This window comes from Pleurodeles waltl, chromosome 3_1 (genome assembly GCF_031143425.1).
Source record: "Pleurodeles waltl isolate 20211129_DDA chromosome 3_1, aPleWal1.hap1.20221129, whole genome shotgun sequence".
Taxonomy (NCBI): domain Eukaryota; kingdom Metazoa; phylum Chordata; class Amphibia; order Caudata; family Salamandridae; genus Pleurodeles; species Pleurodeles waltl.
Window position 1 is genome coordinate 706,551,767 of NC_090440.1, and position 23,153 is coordinate 706,574,919.

General features: G+C 50.3%; 1 protein-coding gene across 3 annotated transcripts in view; it reads left to right on the forward strand.

The window, feature by feature from the left end:
- LOC138284531 (antizyme inhibitor 2-like) overlaps window positions 1-23,153 on the forward strand; it is a 142,369-nt gene that overhangs the window by 44,629 nt on the left and 74,587 nt on the right. For all 3 annotated transcript variants that reach the window (XM_069223409.1, XM_069223410.1, XM_069223408.1), the window contains exon 3: window positions 19,081-19,254. In XM_069223409.1, coding sequence (XP_069079510.1) covers window positions 19,081-19,254 — 174 coding nt within the window. The remainder of the gene's footprint in view (window positions 1-19,080; window positions 19,255-23,153) is intronic.

Below are 23,153 nucleotides of genomic sequence, written 5' to 3' on the forward strand. Positions count from 1 at the left end.
TTGCCCTAAATGGGAAGGGTATGCCTAGACGTGGGTCCCTTGCTCACTGTGCCACTGGATTCAAGCTAGCCTGGCTGATGAAGGGTGAAACCCTGAAACCGGTCCCAGGATGCTTGTTTCCGGTCCAGGGAGGACCTGGCTTGGCAGTTCGGGCTGGACTGTTCCCATGAGGGAACAGGGTCAAGACTGATTTGCATATGGCTGGGTCCAAACTGGGGTGGCATGGTGAGCAAAAGAACGATGGATTAAACCCAGATCTGTGACTGGGGGTGAGTGTTTGCATTGTTCAGCACTCCGTCCATCATCCTTTTGTGTTGTTAAAGTTGCCCTAAATGGGAATGGTATGCCCAGACGTGGGTCCCTTGCTCACTGTGCCACTGGATTCAAGCTAGCCTGGCTGATGAAGGGTGAAACCCTGAAACCGGTCCCAGGATGCTTGTTTCCGGTCCAGGGAGGACCTGGCTTGGCAGTTCGGGATGGACTGTTCCCATGAGGGAACAGGGTCAAGACTGATTTGCATATGGCTGGGTCCAAACTGGGGTGGCATGGTGAGCAAAAGAACGATGGATTAAACCCAGATCTGTGACTGGGGGTGAGTGTTTGCATTGTTCAGCACTCCGTCCATCATCCTTTTGTGTTGTTAAAGTTGCCCTAAATGGGAAGGGTATGCCCAGACGTGGGTCCCTTGCTCACTGTGGCACTGGATTCAAGCTAGCCTGGCTGATGAAGGGTGAAACCCTGAAACCGGTCCCAGGATGCTTGTTTCCGGTCCAAACTGGGGTGGCATGGTGAGCAAAAGAACGATGGATTAAACCCAGATCTGTGACTGGGGGTGAGTGTTTGCATTGTTCAGCACTCCGTCCATCATCCTTTTGTGTTGTTAAAGTTGCCCTAAATGGGAAGGGTATGCCCAGACGTGGGTCCCTTGCTCACTGTGGCACTGGATTCAAGCTAGCCTGGCTGATGAAGGGTGAAACCCTGAAACCGGTCCCAGGATGCTTGTTTCCGGTCCAGGGAGGACCTGGCTTGGCAGTTCGGGCTGGACTGTTCCCATGAGGGAACAGGGTCAAGACTGATTTGCATATGGCTGGGTCCAAACTGGGGTGGCATGGTGAGCAAAAGAACGATGGATTAAACCCAGATCTGTGACTGGGGGTGAGTGTTTGCATTGTTCAGCACTCCGTCCATCATCCTTTTGTGTTGTTAAAGTTGCCCTAAATGGGAAGGGTATGCCCAGACGTGGGTCCCTTGCTCACTGTGCCACTGGATTCAAGCTAGCCTGGCTGATGAAGGGTGAAACCCTGAAACCGGTCCCAGGATGCTTGTTTCCGGTCCAGGGAGGACCTGGCTTGGCAGTTCGGGCTGGACTGTTCCCATGAGGGAACAGGGTCAAGACTGATTTGCATATGGCTGGGTCCAAACTGGGGTGGCATGGTGAGCAAAAGAACGATGGATTAAACCCAGATCTGTGACTGGGGGTGAGTGTTTGCATTGTTCAGCACTCCGTCCATCATCCTTTTGTGTTGTTAAAGTTGCCCTAAATGGGAAGGGTATGCCCAGACGTGGGTCCCTTGCTCACTGTTCCACTGGATTCAAGCTAGCCTGGCTGATGAAGGGTGAAACCCTGAAACCGGTCCCAGGATGCTTGTTTCCGGTCCAGGGAGGACCTGGCTTGGCAGTTCGGGCTGGACTGTTCCCATGAGGGAACAGGGTCAAGACTGATTTGCATATGGCTGGGTCCAAACTGGGGTGGCATGGTGAGCAAAAGAACGATGGATTAAACCCAGATCTGTGACTGGGGGTGAGTGTTTGCATTGTTCAGCACTCCGTCCATCATCCTTTTGTGTTGTTAAAGTTGCCCTAAATGGGAAGGGTATGCCCAGACGTGGGTCCCTTGCTCACTGTGCCACTGGATTCAAGCTAGCCTGGCTGATGAAGGGTGAAACCCTGAAACCGGTCCCAGGATGCTTGTTTCCGGTCCAGGGAGGACCTGGCTTCGCAGTTCGGGCTGGACTGTTCCCATGAGGGAACAGAGTCAAGACTGATTTGCATATGGCTGGGTCCAAACTGGGGTGGCATGGTGAGCAAAAGAACGATGGATTAAACCCAGATCTGTGACTGGGGGTGAGTGTTTGCATTGTTCAGCACTCCGTCCATCATCCTTTTGTGTTGTTAAAGTTGCCCTAAATGAGAAGGGTATGCCCAGACGTGGGTCCCTTGCTCACTTTGCCACTGGATTCAAGCTAGCCTGGCTGATGAAGGGTGAAACCCTGAAACCGGTCCCAGGATGCTTGTTTCCGGTCCAGGGAGGACCTGGCTTGGCAGTTCGGGCTGGACTGTTCCCATGAGGGAACAGGGTCAAGACTGATTTGCATATGGCTGGGTCCAAACTGGGGTGGCATGGTGAGCAAAAGAACGATGGATTAAACCCAGATCTGTGACTGGGGGTGAGTGTTTGCATTGTTCAGCACTCCGTCCATCATCCTTTTGTGTTGTTAAAGTTGCCCTAAATGGGAAGGGTATGCCCAGACGTGGGTCCCTTGCTCACTGTGCCACTGGATTCAAGCTAGCCTGGCTGATGAAGGGTGGAACCCTGAAACCTGTCCCAGGATGCTTGTTTCCGGTCCAGGGAAGACCTGGCTTGGTAGTTCGGGCTGGACTGTTCCCATGAGGGAACAGGGTCAAGACTGATTTGCATATGGCTGGGTCCAAACTGGGGTGGCATGGTGAGCAAAAGAACGATGGATTAAACCCAGATCTGTGACTCGGGGTGAGTGTTTGCATTGTTCAGCACTCCGTCCATCATCCTTTTGTGTTGTTAAAGTTGCCCTAAATGGGAAGGGTATGCCCAGACATGGGTCCCTTGCTCACTGTGCCACTGGATTCAAGCTAGCCTGGCTGATGAAGGGTGAAACCCTGAAACCGGTCCCAGGATGCTTGTTTCCGGTCCAGGGAGGACCTGGCTTGGCAGTTCGGGCTGGACTGTTCCCATGAGGGAACAGAGTCAAGACTGATTTGCATATGGCTGGGTCCAAACTGGGGTGGCATGGTGAGCAAAAGAACGATGGATTAAACCCAGATCTGTGACTGGGGGTGAGTGTTTGCATTGTTCAGCACTCCGTCCATCATCCTTTTGTGTTGTTAAAGTTGCCCTAAATGAGAAGGGTATGCCCAGACGTGGGTCCCTTGCTCACTTTGCCACTGGATTCGAGCTAGCCTGGCTGATGAAGGGTGAAACCCTGAAACCGGTCCCAGGATGCTTGTTTCCGGTCCAGGGAGGACCTGGCTTGGCAGTTCGGGCTGGACTGTTCCCATGAGGGAACAGGGTCAAGACTGATTTGCATATGGCTGGGTCCAAACTGGGGTGGCATGGTGAGCAAAAGAACGATGGATTAAACCCAGATCTGTGACTGGGGGTGAGTGTTTGCATTGTTCAGCACTCCGTCCATCATCCTTTTGTGTTGTTAAAGTTGCCCTAAATGGGAAGGGTATGCCCAGACGTGGGTCCCTTGCTCACTGTGCCACTGGATTCAAGCTAGCCTGGCTGATGAAGGGTGGAACCCTGAAACCGGTCCCAGGATGCTTGTTTCCGGTCCAGGGAGGACCTGGCTTGGCAGTTCGGGCTGGACTGTTCCCATGAGGGAACAGGGTCAAGACTGATTTGCATATGGCTGGGTCCAAACTGGGGTGGCATGGTGAGCAAAAGAACGATGGATTAAACCCAGATCTGTGACTGGGGGTGAGTGTTTGCATTGTTCAGCACTCCGTCCATCATCCTTTTGTGTTGTTAAAGTTGCCCTAAATGGGAAGGGTATGCCCAGACGTGGGTCCCTTGCTCACTGTGCCACTGGATTCAAGCTAGCCTGGCTGATGAAGGGTGGAACCCTGAAACCGGTCCCAGGATGCTTGTTTCCGGTCCAGGGAGGACCTGGCTTGGCAGTTCGGGCTGGACTGTTCCCATGAGGGAACAGGGTCAAGACTGATTTGCATATGGCTGGGTCCAAACTGGGGTGGCATGGTGAGCAAAAGAACGATGGATTAAACCCAGATCTGTGACTCGGGGTGAGTGTTTGCATTGTTCAGCACTCCGTCCATCATCCTTTTGTGTTGTTAAAGTTGCCCTAAATGGGAAGGGTATGCCCAGACGTGGGTCCCTTGCTCACTGTGCCACTGGATTCAAGCTAGCCTGGCTGATGAAGGGTGAAACCCTGAAACCGGTCTCAGGATGCTTGTTTCCGGTCCAGGGAGGACCTGGCTTGGCAGTTCGGGCTGGACTGTTCCCATGAGGGAACAGGGTCAAGACTGATTTGCATATGGCTGGGTCCAAACTGGGGTGGCATGGTGAGCAAAAGAACGATGGATTAAACCCAGATCTGTGACTGGGGGTGAGTGTTTGCATTGTTCAGCACTCCGTCCATCATCCTTTTGTGTTGTTAAAGTTGCCCTAAATGGGAAGGGTATGCCCAGACGTGGGTCCCTTGCTCACTGTGCCACTGGATTCAAGCTAGCCTGGCTGATGAAGGGTGAAACCCTGAAACCGGTCCCAGGATGCTTGTTTCCGGTCCAGGGAGGACCTGGCTTGGCAGTTCGGGCTGGACTGTTCCCATGAGGGAACAGGGTCAAGACTGATTTGCATATGGCTGGGTCCAAACTGGGGTGGCATGGTGAGCAAAAGAACGATGGATTAAACCCAGATCTGTGACTGGGGGTGAGTGTTTGCATTGTTCAGCACTCCGTCCATCATCCTTTTGTGTTGTTAAAGTTGCCCTAAATGGGAAGGGTATGCCCAGACGTGGGTCCCTTGCTCACTGTGCCACTGGATTCAAGCTAGCCTGGCTGATGAAGGGTGAAACCCTGAAACCGGTCCCAGGATGCTTGTTTCCGGTCCAGGGAGGACCTGGCTTGGCAGTTCGGGCTGGACTGTTCCCATGGGGGAACAGGGTCAAGACTGATTTGCATATGGCTGGGTCCAAACTGGGGTGGCATGGTGAGCAAAAGAACGATGGATTAAACCCAGATCTGTGACTGGGGGTGAGTGTTTGCATTGTTCAGCACTCCGTCCATCATCCTTTTGTGTTGTTAAAGTTGCCCTAAATGGGAAGGGTATGCCTAGACGTGGGTCCCTTGCTCACTGTGCCACTGGATTCAAGCTAGCCTGGCTGATGAAGGGTGAAACCCTGAAACCGGTCCCAGGATGCTTGTTTCCGGTCCAGGGAGGACCTGGCTTGGCAGTTCAGGCTGGACTGTTCCCATGAGGGAACAGGGTCAAGACTGATTTGCATATGGCTGGGTCCAAACTGGGGTGGCATGGTGAGCAAAAGAACGATGGATTAAACCCAGATCTGTGACTGGGGGTGAGTGTTTGCATTGTTCAGCACTCCGTCCATCATCCTTTTGTGTTGTTAAAGTTGCCCTAAATGGGAAGGGTATGCCCAGACGTGGGTCCCTTGCTCACTGTGCCACTGGATTCAAGCTAGCCTGGCTGATGAAGGGTGAAACCCTGAAACCGGTCCCAGGATGCTTGTTTCCGGTCCAGGGAGGACCTGGCTTGGCAGTTCGGGCTGGACTGTTCCCATGAGGGAACAGGGTCAAGACTGATTTGCATATGGCTGGGTCCAAACTGGGGTGGCATGGTGAGCAAAAGAACGATGGATTAAACCCAGATCTGTGACTGGGGGTGAGTGTTTGCATTGTTCAGCACTCCGTCCATCATCCTTTTGTGTTGTTAAAGTTGCCCTAAATGGGAAGGGTATGCCCAGACGTGGGTCCCTTGCTCACTGTGCCACTGGATTCAAGCTAGCCTGGCTGATGAAGGGTGAAACCCTGAAACCGGTCCCAGGATGCTTGTTTCCGGTCCAGGGAGGACCTGGCTTGGCAGTTCGGGCTGGACTGTTCCCATGGGGGAACAGGGTCAAGACTGATTTGCATATGGCTGGGTCCAAACTGGGGTGGCATGGTGAGCAAAAGAACGATGGATTAAACCCAGATCTGTGACTGGGGGTGAGTGTTTGCATTGTTCAGCACTCCGTCCATCATCCTTTTGTGTTGTTAAAGTTGCCCTAAATGGGAAGGGTATGCCTAGACGTGGGTCCCTTGCTCACTGTGCCACTGGATTCAAGCTAGCCTGGCTGATGAAGGGTGAAACCATGAAACCGGTCCCAGGATGCTTGTTTCCGGTCCAGGGAGGACCTGGCTTGGCAGTTCAGGCTGGACTGTTCCCATGAGGGAACAGGGTCAAGACTGATTTGCATATGGCTGGGTCCAAACTGGGGTGGCATGGTGAGCAAAAGAACGATGGATTAAACCCAGATCTGTGACTGGGGGTGAGTGTTTGCATTGTTCAGCACTCCGTCCATCATCCTTTTGTGTTGTTAAAGTTGCCCTAAATGGGAAGGGTATGCCCAGACGTGGGTCCCTTGCTCACTGTGCCACTGGATTCAAGCTAGCCTGGCTGATGAAGGGTGAAACCCTGAAACCGGTCCCAGGATGCTTGTTTCCGGTCCAGGGAGGACCTGGCTTGGCAGTTCGGGCTGGACTGTTCCCATGAGGGAACAGGGTCAAGACTGATTTGCATATGGCTGGGTCCAAACTGGGGTGGCATGGTGAGCAAAAGAACGATGGATTAAACCCAGATCTGTGACTGGGGGTGAGTGTTTGCATTGTTCAGCACTCCGTCCATCATCCTTTTGTGTTGTTAATGTTGCCCTAAATGGGAAGGGTATGCCCAGACGTGGGTCCCTTGCTCACTGTGCCACTGGATTCAAGCTAGCCTGGCTGATGAAGGGTGAAACCCTGAAACCGGTCCCAGGATGCTTGTTTCCGGTCTAGGGAGGACCTGGCTTGGCAGTTCGGGCTGGACTGTTCCCATGAGGGAACAGGGTCAAGACTGATTTGCATATGGCTGGGTCCAAACTGGGGTGGCATGGTGAGCAAAAGAACGATGGATTAAACCCAGATCTGTGACTGGGGGTGAGTGTTTGCATTGTTCAGCACTCCGTCCATCATCCTTTTGTGCTGTTAAAGTTGCCCTAAATGGGAAGGGTATGCCCAGACGTGGGTCCCTTGCTCACTGTGCCACTGGATTCAAGCTAGCCTGGCTGATGAAGGGTGAAACCCTGAAACCGGTCCCAGGATGCTTGTTTCCGGTCCAGGGAGGACCTGGCTTGGCAGTTCGGGCTGGACTGTTCCCATGAGGGAACAGGGTCAAGACTGATTTGCATATGGCTGGGTCCAAACTGGGGTGGCATGGTGAGCAAAAGAACAATGGAATAAACCCAGATCTGTGACTGGGGGTGAGTGTTTGCATTGTTCAGCACTCCGTCCATCATCCTTTTGTGTTGTTAAAGTTGCCCTAAATGGGAAGGGTATGCCCAGACGTGGGTCCCTTGCTCACTGTGCCACTGGATTCAAGCTAGCCTGGCTGATGAAGGGTGAAACCCTGAAACCGGTCCCAGGATGCTTGTTTCCGGTCCAGGGAGGACCTGGCTTGGCAGTTCGGGCTGGACTGTTCCCATGGGGGTACAGGGTCAAGACTGATTTGCATATGGCTGGGTCCAAACTGGGGTGGCATGGTGAGCAAAAGAACGATGGATTAAACCCAGATCTGTGACTGGGGGTGAGTGTTTGCATTGTTCAGCACTCCGTCCATCATCCTTTTGTGTTGTTAAAGTTGCCCTAAATGGGAAGGGTATGCCTAGACGTGGGTCCCTTGCTCACTGTGCCACTGGATTCAAGCTAGCCTGGCTGATGAAGGGTGAAACCCTGAAACCGGTCCCAGGATGCTTGTTTCCGGTCCAGGGAGGACCTGGCTTGGCAGTTCGGGCTGGACTGTTCCCATGAGGGAACAGGGTCAAGACTGATTTGCATATGGCTGGGTCCAAACTGGGGTGGCATGGTGAGCAAAAGAACGATGGATTAAACCCAGATCTGTGACTGGGGGTGAGTGTTTGCATTGTTCAGCACTCCGTCCATCATCATTTTGTGTTGTTAAAGTTGCCCTAAATGGGAAGGGTATGCCCAGACGTGGGTCCCTTGCTCACTGTGCCACTGGATTCAAGCTAGCCTGGCTGATGAAGGGTGAAACCCTGAAACCGGTCCCAGGATGCTTGTTTCCGGTCCAGGGAGGACCTGGCTTGGCAGTTCGGGATGGACTGTTCCCATGAGGGAACAGGGTCAAGACTGATTTGCATATGGCTGGGTCCAAACTGGGGTGGCATGGTGAGCAAAAGAACGATGGATTAAACCCAGATCTGTGACTGGGGGTCAGTGTTTGCATTGTTCAGCACTCCGTCCATCATCCTTTTGTGTTGTTAAAGTTGCCCTAAATGGGAAGGGTATGCCCAGACGTGGGTCCCTTGCTCACTGTGGCACTGGATTCAAGCTAGCCTGGCTGATGAAGGGTGAAACCCTGAAACCGGTCCCAGGATGCTTGTTTCCGGTCCAGGGAGGACCTGGCTTGGCAGTTCGGGATGGACTGTTCCCATGAGGGAACAGGGTCAAGACTGATTTGCATATGGCTGGGTCCAAACTGGGGTGGCATGGTGAGCAAAAGAACGATGGATTAAACCCAGATCTGTGACTGGGGGTGAGTGTTTGCATTGTTCAGCACTCCGTCCATCATCCTTTTGTGTTGTTAAAGTTGCCCTAAATGGGAAGGGTATGCCCAGACGTGGGTCCCTTGCTCACTGTGGCACTGGATTCAAGCTAGCCTGGCTGATGAAGGGTGAAACCCTGAAACCGGTCCCAGGATGCTTGTTTCCGGTCCAGGGAGGACCTGGCTTGGCAGTTCGGGCTGGACTGTTCCCATGAGGGAACAGGGTCAAGACTGATTTGCATATGGCTGGGTCCAAACTGGGGTGGCATGGTGAGCAAAAGAACGATGGATTAAACCCAGATCTGTGACTGGGGGTGAGTGTTTGCATTGTTCAGCACTCCGTCCATCATCCTTTTGTGTTGTTAAAGTTGCCCTAAATGGGAAGGGTATGCCCAGACGTGGGTCCCTTGCTCACTGTGCCACTGGATTCAAGCTAGCCTGGCTGATGAAGGGTGAAACCCTGAAACCGGTCCCAGGATGCTTGTTTCCGGTCCAGGGAGGACCTGGCTTGGCAGTTCGGGCTGGACTGTTCCCATGAGGGAACAGGGTCAAGACTGATTTGCATATGGCTGGGTCCAAACTGGGGTGGCATGGTGAGCAAAAGAACGATGGATTAAACCCAGATCTGTGACTGGGGGTGAGTGTTTGCATTGTTCAGCATTCCGTCCATCATCCTTTTGTGTTGTTAAAGTTGCCCTAAATGGGAAGGGTATGCCCAGACGTGGGTCCCTTGCTCACTGTGCCACTGGATTCAAGCTAGCCTGGCTGATGAAGGGTGAAACCCTGAAACCGGTCCCAGGATGCTTGTTTCCAGTCCAGGGAGGACCTGGCTTGGCAGTTCGGGCTGGACTGTTCCCATGAGGGAACAGGGTCAAGACTGATTTGCATATGGCTGGGTCCAAACTGGGGTGGCATGGTGAGCAAAAGAACGATGGATTAAACCCAGATCTGTGACTGGGGGTGAGTGTTTGCATTGTTCAGCACTCCGTCCATCATCCTTTTGTGTTGTTAAAGTTGCCCTAAATGGGAAGGGTATGCCCAGACGTGGGTCCCTTGCTCACTGTTCCACTGGATTCAAGCTAGCCTGGCTGATGAAGGGTGAAACCCTGAAACCGGTCCCAGGATGCTTGTTTCCGGTCCAGGGAGGACCTGGCTTGGCAGTTCGGGCTGGACTGTTCCCATGAGGGAACAGGGTCAAGACTGATTTGCATATGGCTGGGTCCAAACTGGGGTGGCATGGTGAGCAAAAGAACGATGGATTAAACCCAGATCTGTGACTGGGGGTGAGTGTTTGCATTGTTCAGCACTCCGTCCATCATCCTTTTGTGTTGTTAAAGTTGCCCTAAATGGGAAGGGTATGCCCAGACGTGGGTCCCTTGCTCACTGTGCCACTGGATTCAAGCTAGCCTGGCTGATGAAGGGTGAATCCCTGAAACCGGTCCCAGGATGCTTGTTTCCGGTCCAGGGAGGACCTGGCTTCGCAGTTCGGGCTGGACTGTTCCCATGAGGGAACAGAGTCAAGACTGATTTGCATATGGCTGGGTCCAAACTGGGGTGGCATGGTGAGCAAAAGAACGATGGATTAAACCCAGATCTGTGACTGGGGGTGAGTGTTTGCATTGTTCAGCACTCCGTCCATCATCCTTTTGTGTTGTTAAAATTGCCCTAAATGAGAAGGGTATGCCCAGACGTGGGTCCCTTGCTCACTTTGCCACTGGATTCAAGCTAGCCTGGCTGATGAAGGGTGAAACCCTGAAACCGGTCCCAGGATGCTTGTTTCCGGTCCAGGGAGGACCTGGCTTGGCAGTTCGGGCTGGACTGTTCCCATGAGGGAACAGGGTCAAGACTGATTTGCATATGGCTGGGTCCAAACTGGGGTGGCATGGTGAGCAAAAGAACGATGGATTAAACCCAGATCTGTGACTGGGGGTGAGTGTTTGCATTGTTCAGCACTCCGTCCATCATCCTTTTGTGTTGTTAAAGTTGCCCTAAATGGGAAGTGTATGCCCAGACGTGGGTCCCTTGCTCACTGTGCCACTGGATTCAAGCTAGCCTGGCTGATGAAGGGTGGAACCCTGAAACCGGTCCCAGGATGCTTGTTTCCGGTCCAGGGAAGACCTGGCTTGGCAGTTCGGGCTGGACTGTTCCCATGAGGGAACAGGGTCAAGACTGATTTGCATATGGCTGGGTCCAAACTGGGGTGGCATGGTGAGCAAAAGAACGATGGATTAAACCCAGATCTGTGACTGGGGGTGAGTGTTTGCATTGTTCAGCACTCCGTCCATCATCCTTTTGTGTTGTTAAAGTTGCCCTAAATGGGAAGGGTATGCCCAGACGTGGGTCCCTTGCTCACTGTGGCACTGGATTCAAGCTAGCCTGGCTGATGAAGGGTGAAACCCTGAAACCGGTCCCAGGATGCTTGTTTCCGGTCCAGGGAGGACCTGGCTTGGCAGTTCGGGCTGGACTGTTCCCATGAGGGAACAGGGTCAAGACTGATTTGCATATGGCTGGGTCCAAACTGGGGTGGCATGGTGAGCAAAAGAACGATGGATTAAACCCAGATCTGTGACTGGGGGTGAGTGTTTGCATTGTTCAGCACTCCGTCCATCATCCTTTTGTGTTGTTAAAGTTGCCCTAAATGGGAAGGGTATGCCCAGACGTGGGTCCCTTGCTCACTGTGCCACTGGATTCAAGCTAGCCTGGCTGATGAAGGGTGAAACCCTGAAACCGGTCCCAGGATGCTTGTTTCCGGTCCAGGGAGGACCTGGCTTGGCAGTTCGGGCTGGACTGTTCCCATGAGGGAACAGGGTCAAGACTGATTTGCATATGGCTGGGTCCAAACTGGGGTGGCATGGTGAGCAAAAGAACGATGGATTAAACCCAGATCTGTGACTGGGGGTGAGTGTTTGCATTGTTCAGCACTCCGTCCATCATCCTTTTGTGTTGTTAAAGTTGCCCTAAATGGGAAGGGTATGCCCAGACGTGGGTCCCTTGCTCACTGTTCCACTGGATTCAAGCTAGCCTGGCTGATGAAGGGTGAAACCCTGAAACCGGTCCCAGGATGCTTGTTTCCGGTCCAGGGAGGACCTGGCTTGGCAGTTCGGGCTGGACTGTTCCCATGAGGGAACAGGGTCAAGACTGATTTGCATATGGCTGGGTCCAAACTGGGGTGGCATGGTGAGCAAAAGAACGATGGATTAAACCCAGATCTGTGACTGGGGGTGAGTGTTTGCATTGTTCAGCACTCCGTCCATCATCCTTTTGTGTTGTTAAAGTTGCCCTAAATGGGAAGGGTATGCCCAGACGTGGGTCCCTTGCTCACTGTGCCACTGGATTCAAGCTAGCCTGGCTGATGAAGGGTGAAACCCTGAAACCGGTCCCAGGATGCTTGTTTCCGGTCCAGGGAGGACCTGGCTTGGCAGTTCGGGCTGGACTGTTCCCATGAGGGAACAGAGTCAAGACTGATTTGCATATGGCTGGGTCCAAACTGGGGTGGCATGGTGAGCAAAAGAACGATGGATTAAACCCAGATCTGTGACTGGGGGTGAGTGTTTGCATTGTTCAGCACTCCGTCCATCATCCTTTTGTGTTGTTAAAGTTGCCCTAAATGAGAAGGGTATGCCCAGACGTGGGTCCCTTGCTCACTTTGCCACTGGATTCAAGCTAGCCTGGCTGATGAAGGGTGAAACCCTGAAACCGGTCCCAGGATGCTTGTTTCCGGTCCAGGGAGGACCTGGCTTGGCAGTTCGGGCTGGACTGTTCCCATGAGGGAACAGGGTCAAGACTGATTTGCATATGGCTGGGTCCAAACTGGGGTGGCATGGTGAGCAAAAGAACGATGGATTAAACCCAGATCTGTGACTGGGGGTGAGTGTTTGCATTGTTCAGCACTCCGTCCATCATCCTTTTGTGTTGTTAAAGTTGCCCTAAATGGGAAGGGTATGCCCAGACGTGGGTCCCTTGCTCACTGTGCCACTGGATTCAAGCTAGCCTGGCTGATGAAGGGTGGAACCCTGAAACCGGTCCCAGGATGCTTGTTTCCGGTCCAGGGAGGACCTGGCTTGGCAGTTCGGGCTGGACTGTTCCCATGAGGGAACAGGGTCAAGACTGATTTGCATATGGCTGGGTCCAAACTGGGGTGGCATGGTGAGCAAAAGAACGATGGATTAAACCCAGATCTGTGACTCGGGGTGAGTGTTTGCATTGTTCAGCACTCCGTCCATCATCCTTTTGTGTTGTTAAAGTTGCCCTAAATGGGAAGGGTATGCCCAGACGTGGGTCCCTTGCTCACTGTGCCACTGGATTCAAGCTAGCCTGGCTGATGAAGGGTGAAACCCTGAAACCGGTCTCAGGATGCTTGTTTCCGGTCCAGGGAGGACCTGGCTTGGCAGTTCTGGCTGGACTGTTCCCATGAGGGAACAGGGTCAAGACTGATTTGCATATGGCTGGGTCCAAAGTGGGGTGGCATGGTGAGCAAAAGAACGATGGATTAAACCCAGATCTGTGACTGGGGGTGAGTGTTTGCATTGTTCAGCACTCCGTCCATCATCCTTTTGTGTTGTTAAAGTTGCCCTAAATGGGAAGGGTATGCCCAGACGTGGGTCCCTTGCTCACTGTGCCACTGGATTCAAGCTAGCCTGGCTGATGAAGGGTGAAACCCTGAAACCGGTCCCAGGATGCTTGTTTCCGGTCCAGGGAGGACCTGGCTTGGCAGTTCGGGCTGGACTGTTCCCATGGGGGAACAGGGTCAAGACTGATTTGCATATGGCTGGGTCCAAACTGGGGTGGCATGGTGAGCAAAAGAACGATGGATTAAACCCAGATCTGTGACTGGGGGTGAGTGTTTGCATTGTTCAGCACTCCGTCCATCATCCTTTTGTGTTGTTAAAGTTGCCCTAAATGGGAAGGGTATGCCCAGACGTGGGTCCCTTGCTCACTGTGCCACTGGATTCAAGCTAGCCTGGCTGATGAAGGGTGAAACCCTGAAACCGGTCCCAGGATGCTTGTTTCCGGTCCAGGGAGGACCTGGCTTGGCAGTTCGGGCTGGACTGTTCCCATGAGGGAACAGGGTCAAGACTGATTTGCATATGGCTGGGTCCAAACTGGGGTGGCATGGTGAGCAAAAGAACGATGGATTAAACCCAGATCTGTGACTGGGGGTGAGTGTTTGCATTGTTCAGCACTCCGTCCATCATCCTTTTGTGTTGTTAAAGTTGCCCTAAATGGGAAGGGTATGCCCAGACGTGGGTCCCTTGCTCACTGTGCCACTGGATTCAAGCTAGCCTGGCTGATGAAGGGTGAAACCCTGAAACCGGTCCCAGGATGCTTGTTTCCGGTCCAGGGAGGACCTGGCTTGGCAGTTCGGGCTGGACTGTTCCCATGAGGGAACAGGGTCAAGACTGATTTGCATATGGCTGGGTCCAAACTGGGGTGGCATGGTGAGCAAAAGAACGATGGATTAAACCCAGATCTGTGACTGAGGGTGAGTGTTTGCATTGTTCAGCACTCCGTCCATCATCCTTTTGTGTTGTTAAAGTTGCCCTAAATGGGAAGGGTATGCCCAGACGTGGGTCCCTTGCTCACTGTGCCACTGGATTCAAGCTAGCCTGGCTGATGAAGGGTGAAACCCTGAAACCGGTCCCAGGATGCTTGTTTCCGGTCCAGGGAGGACCTCGCTTGGCAGTTCGGGCTGGACTGTTCCCATGAGGGAACAGGGTCAAGACTGATTTGCATATGGCTGGGTCCACACTGGGATGGCATGGTGAGCAAAAGAACGATGGATTAAACCCAGATCTGTGACTGGGGGTGAGTGTTTGCATTGTTCAGCACTCCATCCATCATCCTTTTGTGTTGTTAAAGTTGCCCTAAATGGGAAGGGTATGCCCAGACGTGGGTCCCTTGCTCACTGTGCCACTGGATTCAAGCTAGCCTGGCTGATGAAGGGTGAAACCCTGAAACCGGTCCCAGGATGCTTGTTTCCGGTCAAGGGAGGACCTGGCTTGGCAGTTCGGGCTGGACTGTTCCCATGAGGGAACAGGGTCAAGACTGATTTGCATATGGCTGGGTCCAAACTGGGGTGGCATGGTGAGCAAAAGAACGATGGATTAAACCCAGATCTGTGACTGGGGGTGAGTGTTTGCATTGTTCAGCACTCCGTCCATCATCCTTTTGTGTTGTTAATGTTGCCCTAAATGGGAAGGGTATGCCCAGACGTGGGTCCCTTGCTCACTGTGCCACTGGATTCAAGCTAGCCTGGCTGATGAAGGGTGAAACCCTGAAACCGGTCCCAGGATGCTTGTTTCCGGTCCAGGGAGGACCTGGCTTGGCAGTTCGGGCTGGACTGTTCCCATGAGGGAACAGGGTCAAGACTGATTTGCATATGGCTGGGTCCAAACTGGGGTGGCATGGTGAGCAAAAGAACGATGGATTAAACCCAGATCTGTGACTGGGGGTGAGTGTTTGCATTGTTCAGCACTCCGTCCATCATCCTTTTGTGTTGTGAGAATTACTAAGAGGCCAAGGGGATTTTTACAAGAGGGTTCTGAAGAGTGACCTTTAAATGTGTACACTTACAGAGTAAACTTTATTAGAAAACTAAAATAAAAGAGGCCATTGAAGTTTACAGAACAGCCTCAAACTCACGGACATCAGTGAGTTTTACAAAGTAACAGGAGCAAGGGAGTAGCCAGAAATTTTTTAAAACTTACTTTAAACCAAATCTCTAAGTGATGCAAAGTAAGTAAGCCCAGGCCTTTATAGAATAGTTCTCATCATCCTTAAGTCCACTCATCTATCCATTGATCCTGCTACCTTCCATCCATCAATCAACCTTTCTATCTTTCCACCCTCCAATCCTTCCATTATTCTAGCCATGCATTGAGAGTACATTCATCCATCCAGCCATCTGTTCTCACATTGTTTCATCCTTTCACTTTTCCGTGTTTCCATCTGTCCATCCATCTATTTATCCATAAATCCATCTATTGACACTTTTCTTTATACATAGATCTATTCATACTTTCACTCTTCTAACCACTAATCCTTTCACTCTTCTTCCAATTCTCCCATCTGTCTATCCATCCATCCATCAATCAGTTCTTCCCCCTTCCTTCCTTTCACCAGTTGATTCTTTCACCCTTCCATCTAGCCATCCTTTCAATCAATCTTTGTGCTCATCCTTCATTTTGTCTTTTCACCCACTCTTCTTTCTACTTTGCCTTTCACCTTTCCTTCCTTCTTTTCATATTTCCTTCCTACTCCTTTCCTCCTTTAACTCTTTCCCCCATCTCGTTTCTACCACAATTATATATTTTCTGACATTTTGAGGGTCGAGCCTGCAAGTGCATGCATCTTGCTTGCAAGACTCTGTTGTTTACAGTAAAGGACTTGGAGCCTGCCTGTCACTTAACATTTGTTGCCATGCATGGCACTCTGCTTTACAACCTCGTAATTGGTCACTGCAGGCCTGGCATAATTTCTATTCCTCTGTCTGGAGCAGGGACCAAGCACTGATTGATTCAACTTAATCAGTGCCCGTCAGCAGCTCCTGACGTGATTGAGGTACGATTTTGTTCCTTTGAACTTCTAGTGCCCTGCAAACAGAAGGCGTGTGACTGTCAAAAAAGTGCCCTGCAGGGCAAACAAAATTGGAAAGTTTTATTTTTTATAGCTAACTTTCTTTTATTTTGCCAAGTCGTCTTTTCTTATTTTGCACTCATGTTTTGTTTGTTTTTGCCTTTGGGCACTGTTATCAAAAGATGACGATTATATTGTTCTAAATATTGACAAGTGACATTGTTTCTTTATTGTGTGTAATTTCTGAAAATATGTTTTAACACATAACCGTGCAGTACACCCCAATCCATCCCACTCCAATCCACCCAAATCCAAGTCACCTCACCCCACACAATCCACCCCACCCCACACCTATCCACCTCATCCCAACCCAGTCCAGTCCAACCCACTCCAATCCTTCATACCCACCCCAATCTAATCTGCCCCACTCCAGTTCATCCCATTCCAATCCATAACAATCTACACGACTCCAAAATAATCTGGCCCACTCCAATCCAAAACAGTTTGCATCACTCCAATGTGCCCCACTCAATCTAAAAGAACACACCCCACTTTAATACAAAACAACATGCTCCACTCCCATCTAACCCACTCCAATCTGCCCCACTCCATTCCAAAAAACAGCACCACTCCAGTCCAAAACAATCTGCCCCAATCCTGTCTGCCCAATCCAAAACAATCTGCCCGCTGCAATCTGCTGCACCCCAATTCAAAACAATCTGCCCACTCCAATTCGTCCCACTCCAATCTGCCCTACTTTAATCCAAAACAATATGCCCCACGCCAGTCTGCTCCACTCCAGTCCAAAACAGTCTGTCCCACTCAAATCCGTCCCACTCCAATCTGTCCCACTCTGATCCAAAGCAATCGGTCCCACTCCAAACCAACCCACTCCAAACTGCCCCACTTAATTCCAAAACAATCTGCCTCACTCCAATCCAAAACAATCTGTACCATTCCAAACCTCTCCACTCCAGTCTCCCCCACTCCAATACAATCCAGTCCACATTAATCCACCCTACTCCAGTCCAATTCACCTGACTCCAAACCACCTTAATCTACTCCACTCCAATCCAGTCCACCCCTCTCCAATTAATCCACCCCACACCAATCCAATCCACCCCACATCAATTCAATTCACCCCACTCCAGTCCACTGCACCCCTATAACTTCAACGCAAACAACTCACCCCAATCCAGTCAAATCCACCCCAATCTAATCCACCTCACCCCTTTTCAATCCACCCAGCTCTACCCTGATCCAATCAGTGGTGTAACAAAACTGAAGGAGGGTCGCCTGCAAAGAACATGGAGGGGCCCCCCTCCGGACTCACTCAGGCCAGATACTGTGCTAAGGGTTGACCTTGGGAGCACTGTGGAGGCTATGAGGGTCTTTGTTTCACCACTGAATCCAACACACCCCACTCTGCTCCAATTCAATACACTCGACTACCTCAATCCATTCCAACCAACTCAACACAACTCTCTGCCACTGAACTCTATTCCCCTCTGCTCAACTCTATGATACTCTACTCCCCCACTCCACTCTACAACACTGCAACAAATCCACTCTATGACATTCTACTCCCCCACTCCACTCTGACACTCCACGCCAATAACTTTTGGCCATGCTGAACAGCAGCCACACCGGTATACAACATGGCAAAACGCATTGCCAAAGCCAATAGCTATTGTAAAGGCAATGCATTTTGGCTTTGCCAATGCTTGTTTTCTTACTTGCGTTTCTCCGACTGGTTGCTGTTCTCTCTGTCTGTTTTGTCCTCGTTTGTATCATTTCTTTCTCGTTCTGGTTAATGAACTTGGCCTATATTGCAGCACTCGACCCTGACCTCTCAGTCCGGCTATTCCATGAGATAGTTTTCGTCTGCAGTAATGCAGACTGAAGAAATAAACATATAATTGAACAACGTTTAATGAGACTTTTAGTGGTTAGCTCCATTTAAGCAGCTAAAGGAGGGGTTCACAATGCCACTGAACACAATACTTCATAAGTCTAGAAGACATCAAGAATTGGCGGGCTCAGTACAAAGTAAGTAAATATTACAAGTAAAGTTTATAAGAGAATGGGATAAGAGTGGAGTTCACATCATGCGTTGGGAACAGTTAAATGAATAAGAAATGGAACTTTATAAGAGGACACGATCAGTCTAAGTTAGAAATGGGTGTCAGGAAAGTAAATATCACTAGGGGATAACTAAAAAGTGAAAGTTAAGAGTGAGAGGACAGTACGTTTTCTAAGAAGGCAGGGAGACAGGCAATTTTAGAAGATAACATTAGGGAAGTGACCAATATGGGTGAGTTTGAGGAGAGGCCATATTACAAGAGGAATTGAGGACAGTTTGAGTAGGGGAAAATTAAAAGAGGGAATACAGTGAAGGAATTTTATAAAAGGGCGCGAGGAAAGGGAACTTTGCAAGAAGGTGTAAGGCAAGGGCATTTTACAAGAGAGCAGGATAGACAACTTCACAAGAGAGAATGAGCACAAGCAATTTAAGAAAGTAACATGAACAGAGGGGTTTTGATAAGGGGGTAGGAGGAAAGTCAGTTATACCTTAGGATATGGATGTAAATTTACAAGAGTGAACGTGGTGATTCAGCCTTAAAATAGGGCAAGAGTAGACTGAAGCTTTCTCAGAAGTTGCAGGAAGATCAAATTTACAAGAAGGTGCAAGACAAGTACCCTTTAAATGAAGGAATGAGGACAATTACGTTTAGAAGAGAGTTTGATAAGAGAAATGCAAAATATTAACATTTAGCTACTATGTGATGAGTCTGAAGACCACTAAGCCATAGTCACTGACCTCTTGGGAAATCTCCAGATTTGCCATTATATCAGTCTGCTTCTGTTCTGAAGAGCATCACCTAACCATAAAACCATGCACTGTTTATCAGGATGACCGAGAGGCCTTCATGGTGGCAGACTTGGGAGAGGTGGTGAAGAAGCATTGGCATTTCCAGGAGGTTCTTCCCAGAGTAAAACCCTTCTATTCCGTCAAGAGCAACGACAGTAAAGAGGTGATCCAAACTCTGGCAAAGCTCGGCACCGACTTCGACTGCACCAGTAAGGTAAGTCAGCATCTGCATCTTTAGCACATAGGTGCACATATCCCATATCCACAGGGATAAGTGGACTGGTCTAATGCTCAGTCTCTTGATTCTCTGATCGACCGCTGCTTCTGATGGGCTAGCAGGAGTGCTATGGAGTAAATCACAGCATGATAAGTGACTCACTCTTCCATAATTCTGGTAGCATTTTAGAGGCAACTCTTTGTCGGGAAATCCCAAGGAGACGTGTCATCCTGTTGAAGTCAATGGGTTTTCAATTGAGGCAAGATGCTCCCAATCAGACATTTCGATGCAAAGGCTGAAAATGTTTGTCTAGGAGCCACACAACAAAATGTACTCCCGGGTGGACATAAAACTCTAGTGTAACTGTATAGTATGAATGCTCTATCTCTGGTGTTTATGAATGACAGATCAGCTCCGTTTATTTATAGGTTGGAAAGCCTTCATCCACTCTTAAGTGGCATGCCTCATCGCAGGGCCCCTCTTCACACTAATCATAGATACTATACCAGTGTGTTTATCCAAACTGTTGGTAGAGAATGGTACATGAGCACGAGTGAGTTGTTGCATGTTTTTGTCTTCATTTTTTCAAGTGAGCAGTGGCATCACAACGGGGCATAATGGCAGAACCTTACAGTGCCTGCAGGAATACAACACACATTTTCTGTACCACTAATAAGAGTATTTATTCTTGAATCATAGATGGCTGTTTCAATTTGTAGAAACGAGTTTTGTTGGTTACTTCATAAGCTTTGTCCTGCTGTCTGTGTTTTACCGCCGGAGGTTTCCCGGGATGCTGGCAAATAGCCTACCCAAGGATTACCATGGTCTAGTATTTAAAAAAATATTACGAGCATAGCGACTTAAGTGACTCATCAAGATTCAGAATTAGTTGATAGGAACCAGGCACAGAGGGTTTTCAGTCCTAAAGAAAGGGTCAAATTATTCCCCTGCAGGTCTTTTTAATTGTGCATGCTGGTGATACAAATAAAAGAGAATGCCAGTCGTCACCACGTGTTCCATTACAACATGGAAACTTACAATGCAGTTCATAAAACACATTGGCCTTTACAAAACTTTGTATTATTATACAGTTGCCTTGAGGCCTCGTCGGTATTAATTTAAAAAACAAATAAATATATGTAAGAGTGTGTAGGTGATAAGAATATCGTCATTATTCTAACCTGCAATGTAATATAGCCTTATAGGCTGCTGCCAAGGGCTCCACCGATTGTTAAAGCTATTGAACCCAAGTTATACGGCCGAGCATCAGGTGAGGGCCTAAAACGAGGAAGAGAGTCTGTTGCAACTAGTATAGCCCGAGGCAGAAGGACTATAAGGCTATTCAAACATTCCACCCACTGAGGGTAAAATGTCCTAAATTAAAAAGGGAGAAAGAGAAAGACAAACATTGGAAAATTGGAGCAGAAAGCTTATGCCAGCCACTATCAGCCCTGAACTACTTCATCATTATAATCTGAGGTCCCAAAATTTTAATGTTCTAAAATATATACAGTTGTTTTCTGGTTAATGGAAGGTAAACCCCCAAACCCTCCATTTTATTGCATATATAAGCATAGATCCATCAATACAGGCTCCGTCTTAAGAACTACCGACCCGGCAGCACAGCACTTGAACAGATTCATCACCAGCTAAAATAATAGTACAGGGTAATCATACATTTATTAGATGAACACCAAAGTTCCAAAACGTGCAAACAGCAATTAAAAACATGAAATGGCAAACGCGTTTCGGCTACATGTCTTCAACTGGACCTCTAGTTATATGGGGGGCCTGCACAGACCCCACCCCTGGGCCCCAGGGATCACCACCTCCCAGGGGCTATACCATAAATATTGTCGGGGGGATCATATGGACCTCCCCAAGGCAAAAAATGTAAAATAGTTGGGGTGGGCTGTGCGAACCACCCAGGCCCCAGGGACCACTATCTCCCTTTATACTATAAAAGGGGCCTCCTTAGGCTGATTTTGGCCCCGGGGCCTGGCCACATTCTCCTGGGAGCCCTGGCCCCACCCAGGTCACTCAGTATTGTTTGATGGGGTCACGGGGAAGCCTCAATGCCCGCAATTCCAGCTGGCTTCACACTTCCTGCAGCAGCCGGCATTGCTTCCGCCCTCAGGGAGCTGCTGAAAGTGCAGCTCCCTGTGTGCAGGAGCAATCTTTTCATCTCTTTCTCGGCCCGCATGACAGCAAGCAGGGAAAGAGATGAAAACTCCAATCCCAGTGAGAGAGAGAAGTTTCAACACTCCCACCTGCCACAAGTTATGTTTGCTTTAGCCTGGTGGAAGCTTTTGTAGCTCCTGCCAAGCAAAAGCAAACAGCTACCTCCCAAGGGTGGGCACCTCAGGAGGTAGCAGGAGCAGGCCATGAGGGGGGGCAGTCCCCAGGGCCATATATGGCTCCAGCAGTGCAACCCCCCCCTCCATTTTCCCCTAGGGAGGTGGTGATCTCGGGGGCCCCCTCCTTTTTTCCCCAGGGAGGTGGTGGTCCCCTGGATTGTATATAGCCCAGGAGGGGGGCACACAGACCCCTCCATGATTTTAAAAATATTTATGGCCCCAGGGAGGTGGTGATTGCGGGTCCAACCGGCCCCTCTTTTATTTTTAAAATGTAGCCCCAGGGAGGTGGTGGTCCCAGCGCCCCCGGCATAATTTAATTGCTCTAGCCCCAGGGAGATGATGGTCCCCGGGGCGGTCCGCGCAGAACCTCTCATTTAAGTTTATCGTGGCACTGGGGAGGTGACAGTCCCCTGGGATCGGGGGGGTGCAGCACGTACCCCCATTTATTTTTAAAATGTAGCCCTGGCAAGGTGGAGGTCCCTGGGGGCCGGGGGACTGCGCGGACCCCCTCATTTAAGTTTATTGTGGCCCCAGGGAGGTGGTGGTCCCCCAGTTCCACATGCTCCCCCATTTATTTTGAAAATGTAGCCCCCGGGAGGTGGAGGTCCCTGGGATCTGGGGGGGTCCGTGCTGACCCTCTCTTTGTTTATAGTGGCCACCGGAGAGGTGGCAGTCCCCTGGGGTCGGGGATCTACGTGGCACCCCGTTTATTTTTAAAATGTAGCCCTGGGGAAGTGGTGGTACCCGTGGGGGTCCGTGTGGCCCCCACTGCATAATTTAATTGCTCTAGCCCCAGGGAGGTAGTGGTCCTGTAGTGGATCCTATTTAGTTTTATTGGGAATCGAGATAGATTAGCCTTCTGGCTTGCAGGCCTGTGTCCCTTCACCTAGTGACTTTTAACCTACTTAGCCTGCTCTGTTTTATTTAATTATTTCTTCTAAAATGGCTGCTATGTTTATAGTTAGGAAGATGTTTTAATTTCAGGTTATCAGTGCAGCTCTACGAAGGCATCACTATCAGCATCAAAGATAAGTGATATATGTAGGTATTCACATCATGTACATTCCCACTTACGTGTGAAAGTAACATAATCTACAATTTCAGGGAATTGTTTATATAATTGCCTCCCCAAGCATGCCTTCTTATCTATTGTTTGGAAACATACCTGCGTCAGGGCTCCTACAACATCTGTATAAATTAATCTCACACACACAGGGCTATCAGAGGTAATCCTACCAGATGCCATCAACACTATCCAAGCTACGTGTCACCTTGATGCAGACCCAGCCTTCGTGTCCCCACGGAGTCTGAACTAGAGATCTCACTCCAAGGTAACAAGGGTAGAGGGAGCACTTCTCATGGACTTGGTGCTGGCAGATTAGGTTTAACACACCTAGGGCCAGATGTAGCAACTGACGAATTTGCGAGTTGCAAAGTGCGAGTCCATGCGACTCGCAATTTGCAACTCGCAAATTCGTATGCAGTACGGTGTCTCAGACACCGACTGCAACTCGCTATGGGGTCGCAATGACCCACCTC